This window comes from Pseudopipra pipra, chromosome 10 (genome assembly GCF_036250125.1).
Source record: "Pseudopipra pipra isolate bDixPip1 chromosome 10, bDixPip1.hap1, whole genome shotgun sequence".
NCBI classification, from domain to species: Eukaryota; Metazoa; Chordata; class Aves; order Passeriformes; family Pipridae; genus Pseudopipra; species Pseudopipra pipra.
In genome coordinates this window covers 11,758,278-11,782,571 of record NC_087558.1, presented here as the reverse complement: position 1 = coordinate 11,782,571, position 24,294 = coordinate 11,758,278, and the positions used below count along the sequence as shown (strand labels likewise).

At 47.1% G+C, this 24,294-nt stretch overlaps 1 protein-coding gene across 2 annotated transcripts in view; it reads right to left on the bottom strand.

The window, feature by feature from the left end:
* CCDC50 (coiled-coil domain containing 50) overlaps window positions 1-23,322 on the bottom strand; it is a 42,291-nt gene extending 18,969 nt beyond the window's left edge. Inside the window, exons 1-3 of one of the 2 annotated variants that reach the window (XM_064666229.1) lie at window positions 23,100-23,322; window positions 5,331-5,393; window positions 3,875-3,998 (exon numbers count right to left, since the gene is read on the bottom strand). In XM_064666229.1, coding sequence (XP_064522299.1) covers window positions 3,875-3,998; window positions 5,331-5,393; window positions 23,100-23,148 — 236 coding nt within the window. In that variant the 5' untranslated portion in view covers window positions 23,149-23,322. The remainder of the gene's footprint in view (window positions 1-3,874; window positions 3,999-5,330; window positions 5,394-23,099) is intronic. The other variant, XM_064666230.1, reaches the window with a different exon arrangement.
* Between the last annotated feature and the right edge of the window lie 972 nt (window positions 23,323-24,294).

Here is a 24,294-nt window from a genome sequence, read left to right as displayed (position 1 = left end):
GTTCAGTAATGATGAGAAATGCAGCTGAGGTGGGATGAGACACAAAAGCAGAACCAGTGCCAAGAGGCGAGGGAGCAACATGCGTCAGAACGCGGGGGGAGGGAGCCATCTCCACCCTGCCAGTGCGGACGCAGGAACACAAGATTGCATTAACTGGGGAAAGAGATAACAGAGTAATTGAGACAGGAGAGTTCTGGCCGTGTAGACAGACCTAGAAGGCTGTATTTCATGGGCATCACAGCAAAAGCATCTGCAAGAACAGTGCAGCATGCTCCCATGTCCAGCAAACAGGCTGGAAGAATGGCCTATGATTCCTTAGGGCAACTCAGAAAAGGGCTGGGGGATTTGAGAAGAAAGATTAAAAATTGTCTCTTTCAGCACTGTTTAAATTGAGCTAAAGACTAGCTTTAAACAGGTCTGAAAAATCAATCCCTGCAATTGCAACTACTGAAAGGCAAGGCATAGGAGGAGACAAAAATGGGAACAGCAACAGGCAGAGCCTGTTTTATTAGAATACAATGTGTTGAAGAACACAGTGGCAATGATCAGATAGGTGATGGGAAGGCTACCAAGAGCACATTATGGAAGACAAGCAAATAATTCAAGAGAAGCAGGTTGTGCTGTGTCAAAGTTGTGCTGCATGGGATGAAGCAACTAGTTCTAGGCTTGAGCAAGGATCTGGGCAGAAACAACCTAGTGAACTTGGAGATAAAGGACTGCAGGAGAGTCTAGGACATGAGTAGAGGAAGTCAAAATAGTTTCAAGTGCAGATAAACGCTTTAGGTGTTAAGAAACGTGGCATGGCTGGAGCAGTCAGTGGCACCACAGAGCCTTCTTTTACAAAAAGTGAGGAATGAGAGAAGCAGAAAGGGTGGATATGTGGAAGAAGGACATTGCAACAAGAGAGTTTAGAGGATAAATGTCACCAAGAAACAACTCATCTGTCTTAAGGAACAAAAAGGTACATGCAGCAGGAGGGAAAAGAAGCTTCTTTATTTTTATCAACTGCTCCATGGAAGCAGACCTGCAATCAGGCTGGAGTTATTAATAGGTCAAACATCTCAGGACATCAGCTTCTTTCATCCAGGTAATGAAACCTGGTATTTTTAGCATGTGCCTGTGTGTGTTTCATTTTACTCTGGGGGGAGGTGTGTTCAAAGACACAAGAGTTCACACAGCAGCAAGTCTAGTTCTTGAACCTGCCTTATATAAAGGGACCTTGGCAAACCTGGCACCCAGCAAAGAACCACAGCCCCCAGCAAAACAATAGCTGAATAAGCAAATCCTAGGGGGCAGGCTGCCAGTAGGCCTGATAGTGGATCCCTTATGACCCCAGCCTCTGAGGACGTGAATTCAGGTAGAAAGCAAGTTAGAAAGGTCAGACACATCAAGGCATTGCACGTCTCCAGTTCCCCTGGCACCTGTGAGCAGAGATAAAGTGCCAAGTTCATCAGCACAAACTGACTTGCTGAATACTTAAAATACATCTTATTACAGACAAACAGAAACAGCTAATCATCTGTTGTAGTTTGGTTGTAGAAGTAGAACGTGTAGCCATGTTCTGAAGCCACGAGGAGCAGAGGGCAAGAGCCCTCTGTTAACTTGAGTGAGCATAAGAAAAGAGGTTAAAGAACTTTGACAGCCCTTCTCATTCTTCAGTTTCTTTAGTGTGAGTTCAAGTGCCCATCAGACCCCAGAAATCAGCCAGAGCAACATAAACATCACCCTTCCTGAACATCCCACCTACATGTTCTTCCTTCCTGGGCTGCAGGAGTGTTAAAAGTGTTGGGAAAACTCTACATCAGTTTATAAAAAAAAGAGAAAACACCCAAAAATCTGTGTGATAAGAAAGCTCCCTACCATTCACACTGATTGTAGCTACTAGTTGTTGCCAGATGAGGGAAAAAAAGGAAATGTTTAAGGGAATTATTCAAAGGAACTAGCTTACATTAATACAATAGAACCATTACAGCACTGGAAGCAAAATGGGGAAAGGACATATTTTCACACTATTTTATTTTAGTCATCTTGCTACTACACTTAGCAGCGTGCAGGCTGCTCAGCTAGATGTGAGAGATGCTTTTAAAGAAGCATAAAAATAAGGTTTGATGCTTCCCTGAATTCTTAAAAAGAAAAAAGTTATTTCTATTCTCTCATTTATATTCACAAAGTCTTTCTGAGAAAATTTAGGATTTGAAAGACAGAAGAAAGCCCACAAATTTGAAGAGCTTTTGTATGTTTCCTGTTTCTAAAGACCACCTACTTTTACTTCCTTATTTCTCCCATCACCTTGCAGTGTCAAACTGACCTACATAATACAGAAAGCATCAACAGCGAGGATTATTTTGTTGCCAGAGTATGCTACTCTTAGACAAGGAGCAGTGGGAACATACAAAGAACTGAGGAAGAAAAAGATCCAATCACAAAAGGATGTCTCCAACTTCTTTTACTATTCTTGCAGAAGAGCTCATGCTTCCAGGAGCAGAACTGCTGCTGACACAACATTTTGCATCAGCAGTTCTGCCTGTGCCTTGGCTCACAAAGTTTGTAAATCCCATTTTACAGTCCTACAAGAAGAAAATCATTTGCAGCTCCCAGCAAGTAACAAAGAGGAATCACCTCTGCCATACAAAATTAATTTTTACGTTGTCATTTACACACTCACGACTCTATTTGGTAATAAAGACAAAATGGAAAAAAAACACAGACTTGAGAGATATATATGTATCTACCCAGAGCTGCCTCAGTGTGCTGGGAACATTGAAAACAATGGCTGATCTGTAACACTCAAGCTTCAAAGCTTTTATGAGCCACTGCTTTGAAGCCAGTCCTGTATCTCGCACATCTGCAACACAGAGCTCTTCTGCTTCATCACTGTCCCTGCCAGATGAGCCACCCAGGCTTTGTGATCCACCACCAGCTGTACCTGGTGGGTGGCATCCCAGAGCACGACACAAGCCTGGAGGCAGCACAGCTGCTGGGAGATGCATCCTGCCTCACAGGCCCTGCATTTGCAGTGACCCCCATCCTGCCATCTCTCACCAGCAGGATCTGGCTGAGATCTGTCACAAAAATCATTTGTTACATCTCATGCATTATAAGTCCACTCTGGATTGGAAAGTACAGTTTGTTTTGCCCTGCACTGCCACGTTCCATTTCCACACCAGCTCCACAGCTGAGAGTCATGGCACACAGAAAGCCAAACCACAGGGTTTGATGTGCTGTGTGGGGACTGAGCAAACCTGCAGAGCAAACTGGATCGCTCATTAAACACCCTCCCACAGCTGCTACAGAAGTCAGTGACTGCAAAAGAAGGCCTGTCCCCAACACCCATACCCACCAAGTGACCCTGGGGCAGCAGTTTCCCCTTCCAGGTCACTTCACACTGAATATCTGCAAGCACAAGCATGGGCTTTCAGCTTTCAGTGCAGCAGGACACCCAGCCCCTGAAAAGCACTCACCAGGCACCAGTACAAACACACCAATATCTGCAATTTTCACAAGAGAGAGAATTCACTGTAACACTGTATTTATGTGGCATGGTTCCTTCTTTCTCAGACTTTGGCCTGCACAAGGTCAACACAAGTGGCCAAGTTACTCCATTTTGCCAATGAGCAGTACAATGGGGAGACTCCTCCTCATGGACAGGCAACAGAATATAAGCCAGGATGGGCCCCAGGACCATCTACTTCCACCCTGTTCTCATTACTCTGTGCCTAGTATTAATACTTTCATAGCAATGGACAGCCAAAGAAAAAAAAGAAACAAAAGCAAAACCTGAACCCCACGTACTGTCAAATCAAAGCAGCTGATTTCAGTGCTTTGACCAAATGGAACTAGCACTCCCATTTCAACAGCTCCATCACAAACTCACAAGTCTTTTTGGTGTTTTTGAGCACGTGCTTTCTTATCCTCCTCCTCTTGCAGTTGCTTGGCCATCTGCAAGTCATGTTGCACCAGACGATTACGCTGAACATTTGTAGCCAAGTGATGCTCAACTGGAAACAAACACAGACAAGAACCCTCAAATCAGGGTGCAGAACTTCACTGCGTGAACAAGATAAACCAAGTGGGAGGGAGATTCCAGGCCAGAGAGGAAGACGGATCTTGGCAGGGGAACACCAGGCAGCATCATTAAAGGTGGGAAAGTCCTGAACTGAAATTACGCTAACAGCTTGAGATTGCCTTGTTTTAGCACTGCGGGGGCTGTATACGTGTCTCTGTTACCAAAACAAGATCTGCATATCTTAACACATCCAGGTTTATAGAGAATGTTTTTTAGGCTTTGAATTTCATTTTCTGACGATGAGAAATCACCCTAAGTGAATGAAGTGGGTCTGGAAGGGACCACCAGAGGCCAGTGAGGATGAGCTGAACCTAAAGCACTTCTGATGGATGCTTCCCTAATTTGTTCTCAAGAACCTCTAGAGAAGGAAACTCCTCTCACTCCCAGTATAATTGGTTCCAAAAATCTCACTACCTTTATATTTAGCAACAGAGTAACTGAGTACTACTGTGATGCCTTTACCATATATGGATATTGCCTGAAAGAAAAAATGGCTATGTGAGCTGCAGCAGAGAGTCATCTTTAATTCAGTGGTCTCAGGTTCCAGCACCGAGGGCACAAGGAGCTGCACCCTTAGTGGAACTACTGGAATGGCATTAGCACCTAGTACTGGCAGACACCAAACTGGTGAGAAGCTGATTAGAGGCCATCACACCTGAAACTGAAACGTAAACATTCCCAAAGTAACAGATAAGCATATAAAAAAAATCATTTAAAAAAAAAAGAACCAGTCACTTTGAAGTTCCTGGCTGTACTTTTTTTTCTCCTTTTTAAACACTTCTAGGGTTTAAAAGTTGCCCTACCTCAAAATATCTGAAAAGGAAGCCTCCTTTCAAAAGGCAGACACAGGCAATTCTGAAATAAGTAAACAAACAGACCTCTTCTGGTGGTACTTCAGGTCAGCCTATAAAACTTGAAGCTTCCAAAATTGCTAGTCATTTCTAAAAACCTTGCACAGCAACAAAACCTCAAGTGCACTCCTACATACAATTTTATCACAAACGGCATAAACAAACTCAACTCTAAAGGAGAGCACAAAACTGAAACATGAAATGCAACTATCTCTAGGGTACAATGTGAGCTGGAGCTGAAGGCAGTGTAGGGTTACAGGATAGTCAACACAGCAATAATAAACTGTATTCCACTAAAAAGAATAAAAATTGAATAAATGCAGGAAGCATTTCTCTTAGCAAAATCAAATAAAGCTGGGTTATCTGTTGGGACAAGTTTGCTTCAGTTTGTTCTCAACATTATTGCTACTTACTCTCTTGTTCCTGTAAGTTATGGGCCAAGGTATGATCTTCCAGAATAGCGAAGTCTCGACATACTGAACAGGGAAACAAAGTAAAGAGAATTAGTATCAGAAAAAAAAAATGCAAAAACACATCAGAAGAGCTGTGGGAGTCAGGGGAATATACAGACTTTTGACACGCTCTCTGGACTTGTGTTTTTCCCCCTCCTTTGCTCATGTCTGTTTTTGCATGCACGCACTTCTTTGTCCCTGTTGGCATAAAAAGCCTTCTTCACTCTCCCCTCCACTTCAAGAACAGAACTGCCCATGCCACCCCGGGATCAGATCTTGTGTACAAACCTGTACTCCATTCAAATTCATACCCTGCCCATGGTGACTGTGTTCAACTGAAAACAAGGGCAAGCATTTGTGATTACAGTGACTTTCTCTGCCAGATTAAAGAGTCAGGGAACAGTATTTTCATGGCACAAAGGGTACATGCACACTGCCACCCCTCTGGAACTGAGCAGACTGAGCTCCATGGTTCTCCCCTGCAAGGCATTTCTACCAGTTCAGGCATCATTTTATAGATGTTTCTTGTAAGCTTCATTGACTTTTTAAGTGCAGATGCTGGATTTGTACCTAGGACCCAGCTATGGGATCAACCACAGTGTTAGGGGCTGCATATAATAAGTACAGCTTCTTAAAAAGATGTTGAAAATGACCTAGAGACAAACAAAAGAGGAAAAGGCCAAACTCCCTTTGGCACCAGTCTGAAAGCAGCAGATTTTTGCCAATGGCTATCACTTTCACACTTGAACTTGCAAAAGGGAATGCTCTACCCACTCTGCAGAAAAACACCAGTGTGTATTTTTAACTTTCGATATGCAGTGGGCCAACAAAACTCAGGTCACATACTTACTGGGACAGGGACAGACACACAGCATCTGGTTCAGCCTTTTGGTGCTAGGCACACATCAGCTCCTCTGTGAACCAAAGACAACCTGTGCTCCTAAACTGCAGGATGGGACTCCATTTCACATGGGGTTTCTGCCTGCTTCAAGGGGAGTTTAAGGAAGTGGCAATGAAAAATTTATACTGGAGGAGTCTGTTACTTAATTTTCCCCTCAATATGACAAGCTAAGCTTAACAGGACCCAAGAGGGGAATACCTCCCACTTGAAACACAGGTCACAAAGCAGAGGACTATGAGGTGCTTCTGAAGCCACGGTGGGAAGTACAAACCCCTGCTGCTGTGCTCCATGGGCAAACCTCTGGGGAAGACCAAGGTTTCTCTTTAGCAGAGCACAGGCACAACCTAGAAGATAAAATGAAAATAACCCCAAAACCCCCAGAATGTATCAAAAGTACAAGGGGAATTTACGAGGATTCTGCTTAAGAAAGGCTTCAGAGACGGAAAAGATAAAATATTTCCATCATTGCAAAGGGTGGAAAAAACAAGGAAATGAGAAAGTAGCCACATTTTCCTGAGCCACAAGCCTTCCCGCTTCTCACATTCAAGTTCTGCTAGACAAGCATCAACACATTCCTCTGCACCCAGGTTTCTTCACAAAATATCATGAAGACTTTCGAGTTGTGTGCACTAAGAGGTCAGATAAATGTTTTATCATATTCAATGGAATTTTTTGTTGAGTCTTTCTTTATTGAAGGGTGTTTTAGAGATGACAAGAGCTCCTAACAGCCAGAGCAGCGCTCCAGGGAAGGATAGTGACAAGGAGCAGGGTGGAGATGAGGACAAAGATTATGGTTATATGATCCCAAAGTGGCTCACTTTAAGCATGCACAATTCTGGATTGTGTAATTAAGGTTTTGGTTTTGCTAGTTTTTTTTATTGCAACTTCTTTTAAAAAGAGAAAGACTATATGAAACACTAAATAGCACTGAAATGCTTCCAAGTGGGCATTTGTGTACAAAGAAAGAAACACTGCCTTCAGCCACAGATCTGGAAAAGCCACAGATGGGTTGCAGGCAGCAACTCTATTCAGGTGACAAACCCAGGGTGCTTGGAAGTCATAAACATATTTTTATGGGATAGGGCAGGGGAATCTTGGCCACAGAGACTTGATTTCTGTGGTCCCTAATACTACTTCAGCTTCCTAGAATGATTGTGGAACAACCACCTACTGCTTACAAGAAGCATCATCTAGCCTGCTGGAAAGGGATATCCAACTTGGAGGTTTGAGCCCTACTATCAGTTTGGAGCTAAGCAGACACCTCAACACAGAGCCACAGTCTGCCCAAATCTAGGGTTGTGGTATTACCATTATGTATTCAGGAAGCAGCACTTGCTCTTGACTGTTAAAAAAAAAAAAAAAAAGAAAAAAAAGGAAAACAACAAAAGAGAAGGGGAAGGCAGTGTTATTTTTAACTGCAATAGGTCTCTGAGCAAGTCCACTGCACAGCTGCCCAAACAGCTGTACTAGCAAGACAAGGCAGGCAGCACAGGAGCAAGGATGAACATTTCAGAGCTACATTTTCTTTTGCATAAAGATCACTGCTGTAAGAAATGCTTATAAGACTGCATCCCAGCCCTTCTTAACTCCTTTCTGCACAGGCTCACACATTGCCCTGATCCCTGTGGTACTCCAGAGTTCTGCCTTGTCATTCATGCTGCTGATTGTGCTTGCAGACCTTTGCTCCATCCTCCCCAGAGAGGCACACGTGCATAGGAGGAGTTCAGGGGTTTGGTTTTTTACTCCACTCTACCCACACCCAGACACACACACTGTTTGTTTGGGAAAAACCATGTTGACAGAAACATGCTTGTTGAGAAAGTGGGAGGACTGTGGTAGGACACTGCTGCTTCCAACCCCAGGAAAGTCTGATCCCCTCCAGTGAGGTTTATTCCTACAATATAGCAAGGACTGTTTAACCCTTTTGGATTGATGGGCCACTAAAAACTTCCTAAAGAAAGCATGGACTCAAAATAATAGGGCCAAGTCCATATACTGTTGTGTTGCATAGATGGACCTGCTTCTTCTAGCTGCTCCTCCAGAGATCTGTTGGAAGTAGTATATGGGTCTCCAAAGAAACAATCAAAACAAACTCCTCAGATCCCCAATTCTTACAGACTACAGCTGAAAGTTGCTGGATGTTAAGAGACACAAAGCAGGGACCAAGGTTCCTGTTTAGGAGCTCAGTGCCTGGGCCAGGAAGCACACACAGCCCTGGGTACCACCTTCCCTGGTGCAAGTCCCAGCTCCTGACCCAAAGCCACCGAGCTCAGATGCAGTGCCAACACAGCCACACAGCACCCAGACCTGAGGCCATGCCCAGCCACCACCTGTCCTGTCTCCACACAGTGTCAAAGCAAGTGGGACAACACCCTAGGATGAGCCCCCAAGTTGTAGGGTTTAGACACAAACACAAAGGTTGGGTCTTAAAACAGTGATATTAACCCATCAAGATCCAGTACAGAGAGAGAGGGAAGTTGGACAGTTACCAGTGATACACATGATGGAAGATCCCAAGTGTTGGGGCTCCCCAGTGACCCCATTTCACAGAGGACACAGCAAGGAGCAGACTGCTGGGGCAGCAGCAAGCTTTGGGTTTGCTCACACATTTTCATTTATGCACTGCTGAAGAAGCCATTTGGCTGCACACACACTCTTGTTAAGCCACTCTTACAAACCCAAACAGACGGCTCGAGCACACAGCCCTCTCTTTGTGCTGCTGTAGCTGCTGGCAGGGCAGACAGCACAAGAAGACCTTTCGTCACTGTCAGAAATTTGGCTGGGCTGGCTGACTCCAGCTCATCTGAGCACATTATTCCCAAGTCCCATCAGCCTGAGAACAACGTGCAAAGGAAGATGAGAACATCCCATTATGAACACAACGAAGCACTGTCAAACAGCCAAGTGGCAAGAGATGGGGGACACCTGCAACTCCCTAGCAAATCTGGGGGTGGTGGCAGAGCACAGCACTCCCTCAAGACTAGACCCAGCACCCATGGCACCAAGTCAAGCATGACGGCAGCTGCAAGTAAGGCCAAGGAAACCAACCCTCCTGTCCTTGAAGATGCACATCCAACAATGAGGCAACTATGAATAACTGGAAATGTGGACCAGCCAGGCATGGTCTGAAATGAATTTCATCAGCACTAGTCCTCATCCCCTGCCCAGTCTCAGTGTGGCTCCAGCACACTCATTACTAGGTATTACGTGCACTGGGTTTGTTCTCAGAAATAGGATGGCCCCAATGACAACAGAGACTCACAACTGTCCTCTCCAAGAGGCTTCGTATCGAGGGAAAAGAAATCCATTTCATTACTCCCTAACTGTACGCCTAAAAAATGAAAGGTAAGATTAAAGTTACCTTCACTGCTGCAAATCAACTTGACTTCCCATCCCCAGGCCCTGGCTGGAAGCCATCAGGCAGTCAAACAAGCAGCAGGGGTGCAATCAGAGCAGCTACAATTGGCAAGTCCAGTGAAGCGTGAAACATTCACAACAGGTTTACCATAGTCTGATTAAGCCAATCAGCCTTGGCGCAGCAGGGAGCAGACCTGGAATACCCGCTTCTGGCACAGCTGTCAATAAAAGAAATGCCAACCCAGAAATCCCAGCTGCTGCTACAGCCAGCAGAGGTGCCAGCAGGGGAGGATGAGGGCAGAAGCATCATCCTTTGCAACAGTGGTGGAGTCCAAAATTCATGCAGTGGCATGGAAGAGGGAGCTCAGTTGCTTGAGGGATCCTCAAGAGCCTCTCTGCAAGCTCCAAGCAAAGGTCTTTTCCTATGGTAGTTCATCCTGAAAACAGACCTCTCCACGCATGAGTGCATCTGCGGCTCTTGCAAGCTTGGCTGCAAGCCCTGCCTTTATCAGAAAGATAAGGAAGTCCCTAGGTACAGAACTTGGCAAAATTACATTAAATAACCTTGTCCTTTTTATATTCTGCCACCTGCCTCACTAGCTTTCTCCAGCATTACCTCAGCTCCATACCTCAGCATTTCAAACACCAAACTGCTTCAAACAGAGTAAGGTAACCACAACAGAGGAGCAAAGGCAGCCTTACATGTTGTTAGTGATATTCAAGTGTGTGACAAAGAGGTAGGTAACACCCAGGAATGGGTGGTGTGGAACATGCAGTGTCTTGACAAGAGGTTAAACCCCACTGCCTTCTCAAGTAAGGCTCACAGCAAAACATCCCCCTCACTTCTGCCTGAAGTCTTAGACCATGTTTTGACATCCACTACAAGGCCCAAGGGCCCCCCCTTGGTTCACGTGGCCCATAAAACATGCTCTGGGACATCAGCCAGTTCAATGACCCAGGGACCACAGATGCATGTTCCAAGCATTTCCTTTTGGGTCTTAAAAACCACCTCTTGCTCCCCACCCCCTCCACTCCCAACATTTTTCTGTCAGCATCGTGTGCTAGATAATTCACAAAATAAACTAGAAGGTGTGAGTCATGCTTAGTTTAGAGCATCTGCATGTTTTGAATCCTGATCTGAAGGTCAGGAGGGAGAGAAAAGACAAAAGTAACAGGAAAAAAAGTTTCATTACTAAAAATCACTTTTTAGGGCCTACAGAGCTGATAAAGTATGTGGCAAGCAGCAAATGCAGCCTTTTACAAGCCGGCAGTCTCAGGAGGATGCTGAGTTATGAAGATTCCTGCAAGAAGGCAAGCTGGGACCTCCTAGAGACTTACCAGCAGGGACTGGCCAGGCCACTCCAAGCCAGGTAGCCTCCAAAATCTGCAGACTGTTTCCTTGAAATGAAGCCAATGGGACCAAGCAGCCACCCAGGTGGAGGTGAGGGGCTACCCTGAAGGAAGGTTCCAGATAAAACACACAACTGGGACATTTCCTTCCCAGAATCAGCAAAGCTGCTCTGTGAGATACACGGCCTGACCCCAGTGTTTCCCATTTCTGCCCTACCTCTCCCATTGCACCAGGAGACACTCTGCTACCACACATGGGTGCTGACAGAGGCTGGCCAGGACACGTCTCCTCTGCTGCAGTTACACAGACGACATTCCTAGGACCTTATTCACCAGGCCCCATCAGCACCAAGAACATCAGAAAACTCATGCAGGGAGAAGGTGGGTCCCAGACAGAGGGCAGGTCTGGGCAGCCTGAGAAAGGGAACAATTTCTGCTTCTCAGCCACAGCACCAGAGCATCACACATAGCTGGGAGCTATGAGGCAGCACAAGGAGACTGGATGACCCCATAGGGAACCAAACTGAGGGGTCTTGGCCTAATTCTTAAATGTGTAAACACGCAAAAGAAAAAAAAAATAAATCACCAAACCATCTTTTTTTTTTTACTAGCAGTCTTGGCCTGGAAGCTAAGAACAGCTTGGGATTTGGGAAGGAGGTTATCCTCTCTGCTCTAAGCTAAATGCTTTGAGGTCAAGGTCATGAGATTTTTGTGCTCTGTCTACACTCCTCTCCAACAATAAGCTCTCACCTGCCCAACGGTGCTTCAAAAAGGAAGACTCTGCATTTTGGAAACAAATCCTCAGAATTTGATTCTTTTTGTTAACCTGCCTTGAAACAGAAATCATCAGCATACACAAAATGCCTTCTCTGAGGCTGCTAATTTGGCATTCTCACTTCTGCACACTGTACCACAGAGCAGTCCTCAAACAGAGAGCATCTGCTGGACACCTCAAAACAGAAGGTGATGTGATTGCACAGTATAACAGGAAGGTGGAAATACTCAAGATAGTGAAAAAATACCACAAGGCATCTCAAAAGATTATTCTAGAGCATGTTCCAGCCACAAAATTTGATAGAATTTATCATTCCACTTTTACAGAGAAGGCTGACATGCTTTTCATCACTGGATAATTCCACCCTACCTACTTTCATCTGCAATGTTTCCAAATAAGAGCAACTCTTCTTATTCTCAAAGCTTAAAACACAATCATAGAATCGTAGAATCAATCAGGTTGAAAAAGATCTCCAAGATCATCAAGTCCAACCCTTGATCCAACACTGCCGTGGTTACTAGACCATGGTACTAAGCGCCACATCCAGTCTAATTTTAAAAACCTCCAGGGACAGTGAATCCACCACCTCCCTGGGCAGCCCATTCCAATGCCTGATTACTCTCTCTGTAAAAAATTTCTTCCTAATATCCAACCTAAACCTTCCCTGGCATAGTTTAAGACCATGCCCTCTTGTCCTACTGCTGGTTACCTGGGAGAAGATTGACGCCCACCTGGCTACAACCTCTTTTCAAGTAGTTGTAGAGAGCAATAAAGTTCCCCACAAGCCTCCTCTTCTCCAGGTTAAACACACCCACCTCCCCCAGCTGCTCCTCATAAAACTTGTGCTCCAGATCCTTCACCAGCTTTGCTGCACTTCTCTGGACACTCCAGCACCTCAATTGTCCTTCTTGTAGTGAGGGGTCCAAAGTTGAACACAGCACTCGAGGTACGGCCTCACCAGTGACGAGTACAGAGGGACAGTCACTGCCCTGGTCCCACTGACCACACTACTAATGATACAAGCCAGGATATCATTTGCCTTCTTGGCCACCTGGGCACCCACTGGCTCATATTTAGCTAGCTGCCAACCAGCACCCCCCAGGTCCTTTTCTGCTGGGTGGGTTTCCAGCCACTCTGCCCCAAGACTTTGTTCAAGCTTGGACATACAGACATACCTGAAAATGGCATTGAGCCTTAAGGAGTACTAGCACCCATGCTTTGAAAATTTGTCCTTTTCAGCCATGTCTTTTTGTGTTCCCAGATACAGAGTACTTTGAGTCACAAGAACTTTCCAATACCGCTAAGTCCTATAGCCAACATTCCTCCTATAGCCAACATTCCTCCTACAGTTGCTGCTTTCTATTCCAGGGGCCCAACACGTACAGTACTTTGCCACTTTAAAGCAAAGAGCAGATAGGTAAGAAAATATATGTTAATGTCTGCATGTCATTACCTGCCAAGCTCAGAACACTCATCTCTGTAGAAATTTCTTGAGTGTCCCAGTGTCCATCAACCTGTACCTACACCCAAAAGATCACCAGTGAGCTCAGCCACTGCACTGTGGACCCACCAGTAATACCTAGATGGCCAGGTACAAAAACCTCAAGGTAGATATACTTGTCAGGGATGGTTTGGCTAGTTTGACACCACAGCCAAATAGCATACCTCAGGCAGTCAAACACTTCACTCAACATCCAAGATGAACTGGGTCTGTGTATGGAAGAAGTTAATCATCAACGAGAACTAAACTTGCTTGTGAAGTTCATTCTCTCCAGCATTTGACAGAGCTTCAGTTGACTCAGCTAATACCACATGTGCAAAATGATCAACCAACAACAGAGACAGGGAGAAGCTTTCCTAGAAGTCAATTTTAACCACTGCCTCCCAACCATAGACCACAGCAAAACAAACAACACTTGCCTCCAACAGCTGTGTTTTATCCTCACTTTGCCCAAAGGCAAACTACCACGCATGTCACTGGAGAGCAGGGCAGGAGTTGCCTTCACCAAGAGAGGTCAAAATCCCTGGCTCTCACAGACATCGCCATGAACACCACTGTAGCTGTAAATCATGCCTTCAGCTGTCCCCCAGGGATTGTACAACACTGTCTTTTTCTGGAAGTTTTCTTTTTGTTTCTTTTGTAGGATGACAGGACATCATGCCAGTTTTAGCTTTAAGCCCAACACTACTCATTTTTAAATTGGTGTAGGGGGGGGAAGAAAAATAGTTTTCTTTCATGCACAACTCAAAACAGCCACCCACTCAGAAAACTGCTCAGGTATGGAGCTTGCCATCTCAAAAGATGTGCACTACATATACTCCCTTACCCCACACCCATCTCCAACAATGATTACTGTATTTTGCTTCAACCTGTTTAATTCAGCTTTTGTTTCAGCATTTTAGGCATTTTTACACTACATAACTCTTAGAATGACACACTGAATTTCCCAGATAGGCAAAACTTCCATTCTCTGATAAATGCACACCTAAACTCCTTGTTCAGTTCAGTAGTTTCTCTGCAGAGAGCTGGCAGGTCCACTTTGTGGTTCAGGGTGGCTTTCAGGAGACATGGCACCCTGGGTCACAGATCTTCCACCAGCACTTCTAAACCCTTGGTTTCAGGCTGTGATGAATAACACCACAGCAGCTCTAGAGAAGCAGGCAGGCAGATGGGACCGAAGATAATGCAAAGTGTCAGCTCTCCCAGGCTTCTCTTCCAGCTTAATCCTAAAAGATAATATAGCAAAATACAAGGGAGACAGGATACGGAACAGGAGCTCTCAATGCCCCTCAGGTACAACTTCATGCCCTGACTCAGTTTAGTGACTGCTTACAAAAGGCTGACTGATGGAAACCTCACACCAACACAGAGAGGGCCAAAAAGGTTCAAGTTCCCCTCAAAACCCCACAGTGTGGTTTTACACAACAGTAACCTGCATTTGTACAGAGGAACAAGAATCTCTGGAGAAAACAAGCAGAAGAAAGACTCCCCCAGAGACACCACTTTACTTTCAGCCTTTGGGTGACTAGAGCTAATCCTGACACTGTTCTGAGGCTTGTAGCTAAACCAGAGCTGCAGCTGGAAGGACAGACCACAGTATCAGTGCACAAGTGAACAAGCCAGGTTTTATTCATCCAGATGAGATAGCAAGAGAAGCAAAGCTCATGCAGGATGGGCCTCTGGGCAGCCTCCCAGCCTTGCTGGAAACCCAGCCAGCTGCTACATCGGAAGCTGAAGGTACCTGAACTGATCTTGCAATCAGCTCCGATTCTTGCAGAGATTCCTAATCAGCTTTCTGTTCCCTAGAAAGGTGGCTGCTGGGATGTAAGGAAGGACTCCAGTCTGTCACATGTTCAGCTGCTGTCAGCATTGCAAATCTACTCTGTGAGAACAACCTTCCTCTACCCAATCAACTGAGGACGCTCTACGTTGTTTCAAAACCCCTATTCTTTGCTCCACCAGCTCCTCATGGGAACTCTCTCCTCTCTCCCACTGCTTCCTGTGTTTAAGTTCTCCAGGTTTATTAGTCAGCTCTGGGGAACACAAAGTACCAAAACTGGCCCCAGATCAGTCAGAGTTCCACATCCATGTACAAAAGAGTCACAAATAGGTAAAGCTGCAGCACTAACAATACAAGTCCATTTTCCTGTCACAGCCTTGTGTTGGCACACTGCCATTAGTGCAACTACAGATTTAAAACAGTGGAATACGAGGCAAGAATAAGTCCCTGGCATCTGAGGCTAGATGGACAGGGAGGCAGAGCTCCCAATGCGAACTGCTTTGTGGCATCTGAGCCCACAGCTCACATGCACTGCAAAATGTGAGGAAGAAGCAGGCTGGCAGCCTTTTCTCCTCTCCAAGAGCACAAAATGAGCCCCAGGTCAGTGAAAGTAAAGTTTTTTGCTTTGGGAACTATATCACCCTCAGGTGATATTGCATATTCACGGCTTCTTAAAAAAAGAAAAAAAATAATAATAAAAAACCCAATTAAAATCAGGACAAAACAAGTTCACCTGTTACACGGCCAGAGCTGATGCTGTGGGCAATGCCCACAGCCTGGAGAACCAGGTACTACTGAGCTGGAGACAAACCTGCTTTTTCCACCTTGTATCAGGGATGTGCAGAATCCAGGGAGGGCTGTGCAGCCCTAGCCAAGGACGCAGTCCTTCCAGCACTGCAAATAAGGCCAGGAGAGCCCAGCCTCTTCCCAGCACCGACTTCCTTCGGAAACCTGGCGCCAACCAGATTGCCTGCAGGAGAGCACAGTCCTGCGAACGGCAGTGCTCTCTGCCAGCCACAAAAACAGCCCACACCCTGGCAGCTTGGAAAATTCTCAGGCCTTTTCCCTGCTGTCCTCCACACTTCACCCCAGCCCCCAGCAGCACTACCAAAGGCTCCAGGAGGCACTGGTGAATTTAGGGCATAAATCCTCCCCATCCCACCAGCTGGCACCCCAATAATAACACTAACATCAGAACAGAGGGAGAAGACACTTTTTTCCACCAGGACACCACAAGTCACGTTTACCATATCTGGAGCAGACATATATGATAAGCTCAGGTGCTTTTGCAGTGCAAAGCCTTTCTGCTGTGCAGAGATAGGGAAGCTTTTCATCCACACCAGGGAAGGCTGCCCCGAGCCAGTCCAGCACTACCCTGACACATGTCTCAGGTGAGGGGCAAAGAATGTTCCCAGCCAGGGCACACTCCAGCCTCTGGTCCCATCTGGATGTAAAGAGCCAGTACTACACATATCGTAACTTTCGGAGAGGTTTCTGCTGAAAGAAATTAAAACCCCCACTGCCAGGAAATATCCCTGTTTGCACAAACTTCTTTCCTCCTTTATGTCCCTTTACTTCTCAGGTCAGTCCTGCCAGTGTCCTTATGGTCTGTGTCTCAGTGCTTTCAGATATTTGCTCATTTACAACCATCTTTCCCTTTGTAATCACTTCTGAACAGCTCGTATTTAGCCCATATAACATTTCCTCTTAGAGCTGATTCCTCCAGCCACCAAGTTCTGGTTCAGCAAAAGGGCTCGGAAATGAGCGAACGAAAATGCAGACAGGAACTCCGTTTTGCTGCACACAGCTTGTTACACCTCCTTTGAAAAGAGAAGTGAAGAAGAGTGACTCACTTACAAACCCACTTTGACTTTCTATCCTGAAGAGCACTTACCGCAGGGCAGAGCTGTCAAAAGCAGACGGACAAAACCCCTACCAACCTAGGCCTGAGACAAAAGGATCTCACTATTTTTATTTGGCTGATAGAGCATTGTGGCAGTGGCACTGTGGGATGGTGAGCAATTAAAATAATCATCAGTTGAGCTTCTGGAGTGTGACACAAAATCCTTGGACAAGGGCAGAAGGGCTGCGGTGGGCTCTGTGCAGGCTTTCATCTACACCTTTCTCCCCAGGAAAAGTAACACTTCTGGCAAGCTTAACTCACAGGGTGCCTGGGGTTACAGGGTAAATTTTATGAGCACCCAGGCCTAAACCGATCTCCTTCGTTCAAGGCAAAGTTCACAATAGCCCTGCCTTGCATCTCATACATATAGAATGGTGCTGCACTCTCCTGCTCTCTTTCCAGCTCTGCTGGAAGTGTCTCCCAGCCACGGCCACACAGCACACACTCAGCGAGCTGTGTGATATCTTTTTAAATATTGAGAAAGAAAACAGCAGGAAGGCTCCATTTTCTGCTTTTTGAAAAGGAACTATAAATGAAGTGTCAAGGGACTTCCATGAAGTCCTATATGTGTCCCATGGAAAAGCCAGCACTGTAAGGTGAACAGAGACTGTTCCTGACACACAGGAGCCTCCAGGGAGACAACAGTTTTCCCGGTGGAAATGTCCAGCAAATATGCCCTTCACTCCATGCAGTGCAATCCACCAGCAGCAGAATGGCAATTTTCTTTATCACCTTTCTGGAGAACGACAAAAGGACCAGCCAGCAGTGACTGCCATGCCAGAAAATGGACCTAAAGCTTCTCAAGGTTTAAGGCAGTTTTACCAAAAGACCACCCTTCTTCCTCAGTCCTTCAGCCTTCAAACCAGCACAAAGCAGGAAGAGCAGCAAGCAAGTGGGAAGCCAGCCATCTGGGGACACTCTGGGAAGGGGGACAAGGAAGCAGGCAGAGAACTTGTTGCTTTGTCCTATAAATCACCACATTCGTGTGAACTGGATGACTCTGAGCAAGAAAAAGAAAGCTTATTTCAGCAAAGCAGAAGTTTCACACAGCCCCAAGGCATATCCCATTGTTTCTCCAAGCAGGGTTTCCTTGTGCCCAAGTGAGCACAACCAGCCTCTCCTGCTCCTTGCACACACTCTCTGGCTTTCCATGGCCACAGGAAATTAAAGATTAAACAGAGGCCCACGGTCACCACAAACACACTGCTCAGTTGGGATCACTACTCAGAGACCAGCAGTGGGTGATGGATGATGCCTCAGTAGTATCACACATGAGAGAAAACCCTCCATCACAGCCCTATATCTCCAGGAATCGGTGCAAAACAGGCTGTGCCTTCTCTTATCGCAGTCTAAAAATTTGTCAGGAGCTAAGGAAACATCTTTGCAATAAGCATCAAGAGTCTGGAAGCTTTGCTCTGCCAAAGACTGCTTTTTGAGCAGTCTTTTTGCCTCAGTACAACCTCCACAGAAGCTTGCAGAGGACAAGTGCTAAGGGTTTAGGGATGGGAGGAGGCAGACCTGCTTGCTCAGTTGCCTTTCAGAGCCAGGAGCATGAAATATGCTAATCCTGCCCGTCTATGCCAAGCACTGCAGACCCAGAACCACTGAATGCATAATAAAATTTCCACCCAGCCTTAACCAGAAGTGAAATGAGCACCACAGCCTCAGCTACTGGATTCATGCATGCTGGAAAAACAGATCTCCTACTCCCCAGAAGAGTGGACATGAACCAGTGACCTGCATCTATATTCCATCACTCTCCGCCTCCCCATTGCCCTCAAGCCATCCAGCTTGCCTGAATTTTTCAGAGCCCTTCTACAAGGAAGTCACAAAAGCAGAAAATCATGATACTGCAAGGCAAAATCCCAGCTGGAGCCAAAGGGCATGGGGCAGGTGGCTTCACAATGACCTGGCTGACCCTCAGCTGCTCTCAAAATTGTTGCCCTGATTATACTAATCCAGTTAAAGGCCAATGCTTCCTTCACATGAATACAGCTGACAGCTCATCCCTCAAAACCATTCCCTGAAAAACCCTTAAGCAGAATCCCTCCTCATCAGACACCGTGCCAGCCATCAACACTTCCTGAACCCCCTTCCACCTTTGACAGACACCAAGTTTCTCTTGTCCACTGTGTTGCTGAGCACAGACAGGCACCAAAGGCTCCAGTGTAAGCCAATAAGCTCAGTCTGTTCCATGAGAGCCTGCCACATTGCACTTGAGAGCTGATCCCCCTCCCCAGTCACTTGGAATGTCAGCGGCCAGGAGGTTTTTATTGCAGGAGTCTCAGCACAGGTCATGTTAAGCTGCAGAGGTCAGCGGGAAGGTCTGTAGTTGGGAAGAAGAGAGACTGATATTAACAGTAAACTTTTATTCAATTTATGCTATGGCAAAAGACAGCCAGCCAGGCTGCCGGCCCCAGAGGACGCCTTGCCAAGACACAAAATATTCCAGCCCTTCCTGTTTCCCCAAGGTTGCAGTGAGAGCTGTATCTTTTACTACCACGTTTGGGAAACTGGCCTCTCGGGCAGCAGACTACAACCACCAGCATTTGAATGTACAGCTCAGGAGCTCCCAAAAGTCAAATCAGATGCTTAAAACAAAGAGTAGAAACCACAGTATGAGCATTGTTACCGTGTCTCTCCAAGCACAGGTGCCACAATCAGCCTTTGTCAAGGCTGGAGCTCCAGACAGCAGCGTGGCAGGGCCAGTTCCAATGATTGGCACAGATGTACTGCCTTTTATGTCTTTATAGCACTACTCAAAAAAAAATTCAATAAAAACACTTTAGCCACTGCAAATTTCCAGAGCAAATTTTCCAGAGCTTCACACTGCTGGGGCAGACAGAGTTCAGGGTCCTCCCCTCCACCTCTCCCTTTTCTCTCCTCACAAAGAATTCAAACTGGCAGAAAGATTAGGAGCCACCGGCAAGGATGCCCAACCCTGGGTTTTTCCTGCTGCTGCTAACAACTGATGGCTCTCAGAGATTGCAATGGATCAAGGTCTAAGCCTCAGTCCTAGCAGACAGGTATCTCCTTCACAAAGGCATTGCCACACTCTTCAGCCGTTTGGAAAGGCAACAACAGCAGACGGGACAACAGGTACATCCTCCAAAGGTGGGCAAGGTTTGCACAACTCCAAAAGACCTCCTCAGAAACGCCTCCCGTGCAGTTCTGCTTGCCTGCACGCAGCCACAAATGCCACTCAGGTCCAAGAGCCCATTTCCAACAAGCAGCCAAGAAGAGGGTGTAGCCCTTCCCAAATTTAGCTGCTAGTAATGCATCAGATCACAAGAAATGTGAGACAGAGATCAAACAGAGTCCAAGAGAATTTATTGTATTTGCTTTAGAAGTAAGTAATTAAAATAATGTTTCTAGGATTTTTTTTTATCACCAAAAGGCTCACAAATAAGACCTCTGGTAAAAAAGATCTACTCACATAAAGATGAGCAATCTCCTGAGGCAGGTCAAAAGAGCAAACAGCAAAGGTTACTTTGTGAAAAGCAAATATGTCACAGATATTTGGGAGGTGAACAAAAACGCAGGCAGAGCAATTCAGGCCACAGATTACAACTAACACCAAAACCTTCAGCAAATAACTTACAAGAGGTTTACTGACCACAGTGGTCAGAACATCTACTTTACCGCTCATGGAAAAATGGTTCTGTAACTCCAGGCTGCAGCAGCAAGGTCTAGTTTATAGTAGGAAAAGTGTGCTTTGAGAGTGCATTTCGCACCCATAAACCCCTGTCCACAAAATAAACTCAAGGAGCTGAAGCAGTTTTCACCTGCAAAATGCCATCTATATCAGGCCTCCAGCTGATATAAATGCTTTCAGAGATAAGAAAGGAAAGTAAACACACAAAGCAAGACTTCCTGCAGCACCTAGCTACAGCTATCAGATTTTCACCACCCTCGTTGCACTGAAATGCACTTTTTAGAGGAGTTTATTGAGACCACTCCAGAAGAGGAGGATGACCCTGTCTCACAGCAGTCCCAGCTACCTGTAGACAGAGAGAACTTGGACACAATACCTCCACTCCTGAAGGAGAGCTGGTGAAGAACAAAGTACTCAAACCGAAACTATGTTCTTCATTATTAATGAATGACTAAGCCGACCTTTACCCCAAATGAAGAAAGGGAATGTTTTTCCAGAAGGATCAACAGTGATTTCTCTATCAGGAGCAATAAATATTTCCCTAGGTGTGGAAGGTGATGCATTTCTTTCCTTGGTTGGCATTAACACACAGCATGAAAAGACCTAATCCAAAGCATAGCTCAGTTTCAACACTTCCAAAATAAAAACAACTGATGCCATTGAACTGCGCGACACATGCCTGAGACTTTGCAGAACATGGCTCAAACCTCATCTACTTTGCACGCCGGAGCTGCTCTGGGATTCTACTTTAATCCCATTGCTATCATGTAACAACAAATCGTTGTAACAGGACACTCTTGAAGCTTAATCCACGCTATACCATAGGTACAAATTTACCACGGACTGGTTGAGTTATATAGCAACCCTGTAAATATACTTCCATTCGGCATGTAAGCGACATTAGCGCGGTCCACTTAGTTCACTTCAGAAATGAACAAAGCCAAATCAAGGCTACCTAAATTCTGAATATGAGCATCTACACAGGGATTTAATTCACTTTAATCAACCCACAGGAAAGGTTAATTGGATTCATTTTCTTGAGTAACCATGTGTGGACAGACCCTTAAGATGAGATCTTGACCACACTAAAATGACCAATAACAACTTTGCAAATGACTTAATAGGGACAACATTAACCCCTAAAACTTCAAGTTTCTTTCCAGGAGCACTGACTGAAGCATTGAAGGATGACAAGAGGTCAAAAGTAACACCCAGCTGCCTGCACAGACATGTTTTCTACTCTTGACCAGCTGAATCATCAAATTCACACTTGCTATTTTGTAAGAATTGAAATTTGAAAAAATTTAAAACAAAAAAAATTACCAATGGCAAGGGAAAAAAGTTTAAGGAATTTTGGTTGTTTTAGGCAGGCACACAGTGCTCTCTATTACCAGAGCATAAATCTAAACTAACTTGATTATAACAGTGCTTCTACTGGTTTATATCACAAATCACTGTCAGAAAGAACAAACTATCTCGTGCAAAGCTTTTTAAACTCAAAGCAGCTCCAGGGCACGTTTAATTGAGCTCAAAAGCACACGTGTGAGGCAGACACTCAGCTAACAGGGAAGCCAAGGCCAGCCTGGCCCAAGGGAAGGTGAATCCGTGCTCTGAGCACAGGCCAAGCCAGCGGGACCCCTGGAAAGCGAGGGGGGCACTCCCCGCCCTGTGCTCCGGCAGGCACGGGGGGTCTGCAGGGCGGGGCGGAGCTCCAGAGCTCAATGCAGGGCAGTCTTCATAAAAACCACTGGGCTTAAGTATTTTTAACCGGGACCTCAACATCACCAGTCCCCCTCAAATTGTTGAACATTCACAGTTCTGCTCCCATTTTTTCAACGCCCCGAGCGGAACCTCCACACGCGGCCGAGGCATAAGTGCGAGGGACATGTCCGCACGTCCATCCCCCGCGGGGTCTCCCGGCTGTCTCACCGCCCGCGGGAGCGCAGCCCGGTGCCCCCATCCCGGCTGCCCGGGCGCGGCGGGGGCAGCGCGGCAGAGGTGCCGGCGGCGGCCTCGGCCCCGGCGCAGACAAAGGGCTGCGCCCTCCCCCAGCGCCGCTCCTCGCCTGCTCCCGGGGGGAAGCGGCGCTTCCAACCCGCCCCCCGCCGCTCACGCCGGGAAGGGAGAGTCGGTAGCGGGGCCAGGCTTTCAGTCCAGCGAGCGCTGCTGCTCCCCCGGCGGCCCCCCGCCTTCCCTCCGCTCCCGCGACCCGCACGGACCCCCGGACATCCCGCACGGGGCACCGGGACGTTCCCGCAAGCCCCGGGGAGCCCCGCGCAGCGGCCGGAGCGCCCCCGTCCCCTCCCGCTGACCCGGCGCCTCGGCACCGCCCCGGCGCTCGGAAATTGTAAAACAATAATATTGGGGGAAAAAACCCAAATAATAATAAAAAAAAAAAAAATGCAAAACCCAAGCATTTCTCCCTTAGTTCCCCCCCCCCCCCCCCCGATGTCCGCCAAACAGCCCCGTCCCGTCTAGCGCCCCTATGTCCCCCGGGGTGACCCGCACCTTCCTTGACTCCGGGCAGCTTGGAGTGGTCGATGCCGATGCCGGCCATGGCCTCGCCCCGCCCGGCGAGGGCAGCGCCGCGGCGGTGCCCCCGCGCCCCGCACCGCCAAGTTGCGAGCGGATGGAGCCGGCGCGGCCGGGCCGTACGGCGCGGGAGAGCGGACAGAAAGCGCCGAGCGGGGCGGAGCGGGGCCGCCTCGCCGCCCCTCGACCCCTTCCGGGGAGGCGGGCGGGGGCGTCCCGGGCGGCTTCCCCCTCCCCTCCGCCGGCGGGGCGCGAGGAGGAGCTCAGCGGGACGGGGAGGCTGCGAGGGCGTTTATTTATAGTTCACTTTTTTCTTTTTTTTTTTTTTTTTCTTTTTTGCTGCTTTGAGGAGGCGTCTGGAGATCCCCTCCTAGTGTCGGGGCGGCTTGTCAGCCGCTCGGACAGCCCGCGTCCCCCGTGCCGGATCTGGCTGCCTCTGACCCATCATCCCCATCCCGCAGCCATCCCACCCCCTTGTTCGCTGCTGTCCCGCCGTCATGGGAAACGCAGGCGTGTCCCGGTCGAGCCTCAGCGGAAACTGCTCAGCGGTGTCACGGCCCCTGCACCTCGTGTCTCAGGGGGAGGGATGGTCAGTTTGTCTATTGGGACGGGCGCTTCTCGATCAGGGCAGTGCAGGCGACAGATTCCTCATCAAGGAGCACCTTGAGAGGCCTTTAAACCCCACTAGTGCTCTGCCACGTGCGGGTTAGTGCCAGCCTTCAGCACAGACGGGGAGGACTCATAGCCGCAGCCCACCTTTGTTTACCAGCAGCAGAGGAACAGCATGAGATGATGTCCCGTTGACAAAGGAGAGGAGATAAAAGGAAGAGGATTTGGGGTTTAGGGATGTCTGAGCTTCTGGTCTGTGTTCAGCAAAACCAGTCACTCATGTCAACTGCTAAGTGCTTTGATCATAACTGTGTAGCTGAGGACTGTGTAAGCAGAAGATGATCAGTATTGCCACATTTGAAATGAGTGGCCTCCAGCTCCTATTCTAATGGCCCATGGCCCCTGTGCCACTGGGGAGTAGGGGGATGTACGAGCTGATCCCAACTACAATGAGGTCTCCCCTGAGTCTCACCCACTGCATGATGTGTTTATTCAGCTGTGTGCTGGACAGTTTGTCCAGAAGGATATGATAAGAGACAGTATCGAAAGCTTTACTGAAATC